This window comes from Condylura cristata, unplaced genomic scaffold (assembly GCF_000260355.1).
Source record: "Condylura cristata isolate star-nosed mole 26May11 unplaced genomic scaffold, ConCri1.0 scaffold00025, whole genome shotgun sequence".
Taxonomy (NCBI): Eukaryota; Metazoa; Chordata; class Mammalia; order Eulipotyphla; family Talpidae; genus Condylura; species Condylura cristata.
Window position 1 is genome coordinate 4,115,695 of NW_004567126.1, and position 5,588 is coordinate 4,121,282.

General features: G+C 32.6%; 1 protein-coding gene across 1 annotated transcript in view; it reads right to left on the reverse strand.

Annotated features, from left to right (window-relative positions):
* Window positions 1-2,563: 2,563 nt before the first annotated feature.
* Window positions 2,564-5,588, reverse strand: part of LOC101634181 (caspase-4-like) — a 23,279-nt gene continuing 20,254 nt past the window's right edge. Inside the window, 1 exon segment of the mRNA XM_004688762.1 lies at window positions 2,564-2,662. Within this exon segment, the coding sequence (XP_004688819.1) occupies window positions 2,564-2,662 (99 nt within the window).

The window sequence follows — 5,588 nt, forward strand, 5'->3', positions numbered from 1 at the left end:
AAAAAAAAAAAAATGAAAATAGACTACTACCTCACACCAAACACAAAAATCAACTCAAAATGAGTAATAGATGTGTTTTGGCTGGATTTTGTCCCTTTCTACACTTAGGAATGAAATTATCCAGTATTTATCTTTCTCCTTCTTTCTTATTTCACTTAATATAATCCTCTCTATTTTCACAAATGATGAGATTGCATCTCTTATTATAGCTTAGTGGTGTTCCATTATGTAGATATGCCACATCTTCCTAATCCACTTATTTGGATTTGGGCACTTAGATTGTTTCCATAGCTTGACTATTAGAAACAATGCTGCCATGAACATAGGAGTGCATGTCTGTCTTTGAATTAGTATTTCTGTATCCTTCAGATCGATACCTAGGCATAAAACTTGAATTAGTGTTTCTGTACCCTTCAGATCAATACCTAGGCGTAGAACTGCTGGATCATATGGCAGATATTTATAATATTTTGAGAAATCTCCATACTCTTTTCAATAGGAGCAGGATCAGTCTATACCCCACAAACAGTTATGAGCATTAGTTTCTCTCTACACTCCACACCCTCACCAACATTAGGTCCACCTTTTTGAAGTTGGCTATTCTCTCTAGTATGAGGTGAAATCTCATTGAGGTTCTGAGTTACAATTCCCTGATAAGTGCTAAGCACTTTTCATGTGACTATGTGTCACCTATATGTCTTTCTAGAGAAGTGCATATATTGTATGTGTGTTATTTGTTACACAACTACACACATACAAATAGTTATATGAGGTTTGTTTTTTTTTTTTAGATCTTGGATATTATCTTAGCTTCTTGTCAGAAGTACAAAGTGCAAATATGTTCTCCCATTTGCTAGGGTGTCTTAAACAACAACAACATCAACAAACTATTTTATTATTATTATAGTTTATTTTTACATTATTTTGTGCCTTTTTTTCATCTCAGTTGTAATCCCTGTGGACTTCCCAACACCAATTCACCCATGTGCCATCACCATAGTCCTGTGCATTTCCCTCTCCCTATTTTGATCCCATTCCCCAGTAAATGTCTTTGTTTTCACCCCAGTAAAATGTCTCTGGTATATAGTTGTTCATTATTATTAAACCCTCTCTCCTGATCCTTTATGCTCCTGCTTATTTCACTAAGTAAGATTCCTTCTAGTTCCATCCATGTTGTTGCAAAAGGCATGAGTTAGTCTTTTTTTGATTGCTGAATAATATTCTATCATTTATATATGCCACATCTTTTTAATCCAGTCATCTACTTTTGGGCATTTGGGTTTATTCCATGTCTCTCCTATTATAAATAAAGTAGCAATAAACATAGGGATGCAGATGTCTTTTTGAATCAGTGTTTTTGTGTCTTTTGGGTAGATACCTAGGAGTGAGATTGCTGGATCATATGCTATCATTTATATATGCCACATCTTTTTAATCCAGTCATCTACTTTTGGGCATTTGGGTTTATTCCATGTCTCTCCTATTATAAATAAAGTAGCAATAAACATAGGGGTGCAGATGTCTTTTTGAATCAGTGTTTTTGTGTCTTTTGGGTAGATACCTAGGAGTGAGATTGCTGGATCATATGGACACTCTATTTTTAGCAGTTTGAGAAACCTGTGAACAGTTTTCCATAGTGGTAATATCAACCTATTTTTAATTGAGGCAATATCATAGTACCCCCAACAGGTATGAGCACCATAGTGCACTCACCATTACTCCCCATATTCTACCACCACGGGCCACTGTGGTTCTTTACCTCTTTGTTTTTTCCCCTCCCAACTCCTTACTCCTTTGGTGTCTCACTTCTGTGTTCAGCTGTCAAGGGTTAGTTTTTAAGTTTGTCTTTATTAATTTAGTTACTTTATATTTCCACATATTAGTGATACCACCATTGTTTATCTTTCTGTTTTAGTTTTCTCGGTGGTGCAGAAACTTTTTAACTTGAGATAGTTCCATTTATTTACTTTAGCTTTTGTTTCCCTTGCTGTTGAAGTGTAATCCCAAAACATAGCACTGAAACCAATGTTAGTGTGTTTTGCTGTTTCTTCTATATATATCATGGCTCCTGGTCTTACCTTCAAAACTTGGACCCATTTGAAATAATTTTTCTCTACCAATTGTCTAGTTTCATTATTTTGCATATGGCTGTACAATTTTCTCAACTTTCCTTTCTCTATCGTATACTTTTGGCCCCATTTTTAGTAAATTAACTCAGCATCCTTAAATTCTGATCTGTTTCTTCTCAGTTGTATGAGACTTACATTTTGCTTGTTGTGCCTTCTGCACTAAATACCAGATATTTTGTTCTGGTATCAAATTGTATATAGTGTAGACCTAATTGTACAGTTATTCTCATTTTTGAGTTATTTATGGCAGTAGCAACACTAACACCAGTTACTATGACTAAAACACGCTTGTTGGATAGATATTAGGAAGAGAGAGATAAACAATAGAATAAATAGATAATAATAGGTAGCCCACTGAAGACTCAGCCTGTACTATTCTGTCTTGTACTCTAGTCCTTTCCCTATTTGCTAACATCAGTAGGTAGCTAATAATTTTAGTTGCCTGGGAAGAGGTAAAAATTTCTAGCCATAGTAGATCTTTCAATTGTGGGCATCTGGAATTTCAAGTTTGGTTCCTCAAATGATTTTTGAATCTAAAAATAAGAGGACAATTTTGGGTTCAGTTCCTTCTACATAAACAGAGCCAGATGTTTTGACATGAATGTCTATTTTCACATGTTTTTATCCAATTTTCCTTGAACCCTTTGTTGAAAACATTCTATCTCCACTGCATTGAATGCATACATTTTAGCCCCAAATTAGTTGTCTGTACATGTTTGATTCTATTTCTGAACTTCCTAGAACTTTTTATTATACACATAAGTGTCACATAACAAATGGATCTATTCTAAGAAATGTATCATTAAACAATTTTGTTATTGTGCAAATGCAACCTTACCATTGGATTTTATAACCATGGGGTCGTGATTAATAAAGTAAGAGACTAAGTCGAGTAAGAGACTAAGTTGAGTACAGTGGAAAATTATACTGTAGAGATTGATAGTGACTGAAAGCTCATTATGTGGCTGATGCCTAAGTATTTTTTCCAATCACACAAAAAACCTGAATGACCAGTAAGGCAACAGTATGTGCCCCTCAAATTGCTAATGTTTTCCTGTGTTTTCTTTATCTTGATGCCTAGTTCTTTTTTTTTTTTTTTTTCTGTGTACCTACTCTCCTTGTGCTTTAATCGCCAAGTCTTGCTGTGTGCCACAAGCTGTGTTGGGGGTAACTATGGGACATCTCACTAAACCCAAACCTCAAGTTGTATTACAGTTTTTTTGTTTTGTTTTGTTTTGTTTTGTTTTAAGAAGAGAGTTAGGGGCAAGAATTGTCTCATTCCTGACCTTAAATGATAAACATTCAGTCTTTTGCTATCAAACATGTTTATTATCAAACTTTTAAAGACATTTTTATCAAAATAGTTGTTCTGGTAGGTTGCTGAGAGTCTTTTATAAGGGCAGAATGTTAGGTTTTGGCAAATGGTTGTTATGTGGCCATACAATAGCCATATGAATTTTTCCCCTTCTCTCACCTCTTTTCCCTTTCTCACTTGTGATTATGAGGAATACAGTGATTGATTTTTGAAATGTTAAACCATCTAGGCCATTGCTGGGATAAACTAAGTCATTAGGCATTTTGCTTTACATTGTTGATTTGTTTGATAAATCTTTGTCAGGAATTTTGCATCTGTGTTCATCAGGAATATTTTATATTATGCCACCATTTTAGTGTTTTTAATAGATATTATTAGCAGCAAAATATTGATACCAAAAAGGAGTTATAGGGTATGTCCTACTTTTTAATTAGCTGGATGCTTATATAAAGAGCTGATATTACATCTTTCTTATATATTTATTCAGTTTCACAACTCAACCCATCTAGACCTAGAATTTTCTTTGTAGGGATGTTTTTAAGTACAAATTTAATTTGTGTCATGTATATAGGGCTATTCTAGTTATTTGTTTATTCTTGATTAAACTTTTGGTAGTTTGTGTTTTTCAAGGAATACATTCCTTACATAAAGTAATTTTGCATGATGTTAATTTACATTCCCCTTTCCTATCTGTGGAATGTTGATTTTTTTTCATACCCAAGAATAGTACTTTTCCCCTTATTTTGCAGTCTGTTTTTTTAAAACAATTTTGCTATCTTCTAACAAAAACATCTTTTAATTCCAGTTATTTTCTCTATTTGCCAGTTTTTAAATCTCCATTCTTATGTTATTTTTATTTTCCTTTTAATTTGTTTTTCCCTTTCTAGCATCTTAAGGTGGAAAGTATCTTCTTTAAACTAGTTTCATCATATAATTCTTAAAATTTCTCCTAAATAATTTTAGTAGCATCCTATATTTTGATGTTTTAATTTACACTGTTAAAATTGATTTCTATGTTCAATTTTAATTTTTCCTTTGATATGTCTGTTGTTTAAAATATATTTAATTTCAAATATTTCAGGATTTTAGTGATCTTCCTGCCAAAGATTTCTAATTTAATTTCATTTTGGTTAGAGAACAGATGACTGGAGTTTAAATTTATTGAGCCTGTTTTATGGCCTCAACTAGTTTATTTTGGTAGACATTCCATCTACACTTGAAAAGAGTGTGTATTCTGTTGGTTGAAGTATTCCTTACAGGTCCATCAGGTCAAGTTAAGGGCTTATGTTGTTCATATCTTCTCTGTCATCTAAATTTTTGTGTCCTTGTCAATCAAATATTGAGAGAAGTGAAATTCCTGAACCTTACCTTTTGATCTATTTTTTTTCTTTGCTCTTTTTTGAGTATTGTGGCTCTTAGAGAATTATTAGCTCTAGTTCTGATTTTGTATTTTAGTGATGCATACACCATAATATACAATTTATCAGAGTTACACCAGTATTCTTATTTTTATTCAAATCATCAATTTACTGCTAATGGAATATTCTTTTGACTTTTTTTTCTTTTTCCAGAATTAGAATCTTAAGGGAGCATTCTAGCATAAACTGTTTCTGAAAAATGATCTGTCCTTATTTCTCTTTGTAGCATTTTCTCCTCTACTTTTATGACTTAGTATTAAACTAGAGAAGTTAGAATAAACTGGGTCCTGCTATATTTTCCCACTATTTTTATACTACAGTTTTGTTGCCATTCTTGAATCTATAGGTTTATAGTTTTAATTAAATTTGGGAAAATCTGACTATGAAAACCACATATATTTTGTTCCTTCCCCTAAAGGACACTGTTGATACTTTATTTTCTTTATTACATTTTTGTTGTTGCTGTTCTCTGTGCCTCATCTTGTAGAGTTTAGTCATTATTCTGATAAACCTTATCTATTAGTCCCACTCAGTGTGTTTTCTAGTTCACACATTCTAGCATTCATATCTTAAAATGCAATTAAGCTCTTTTAATATCTTCTATGACTCTACTTAACTATTTGCATGTATAGATTACTGTTAGTATAACTGTTTTGCTTCTTCTCTACTAGTTATAACATCCACATCCAGCTATGGATCACTTTTTTTTTTTTTAAATATATATAT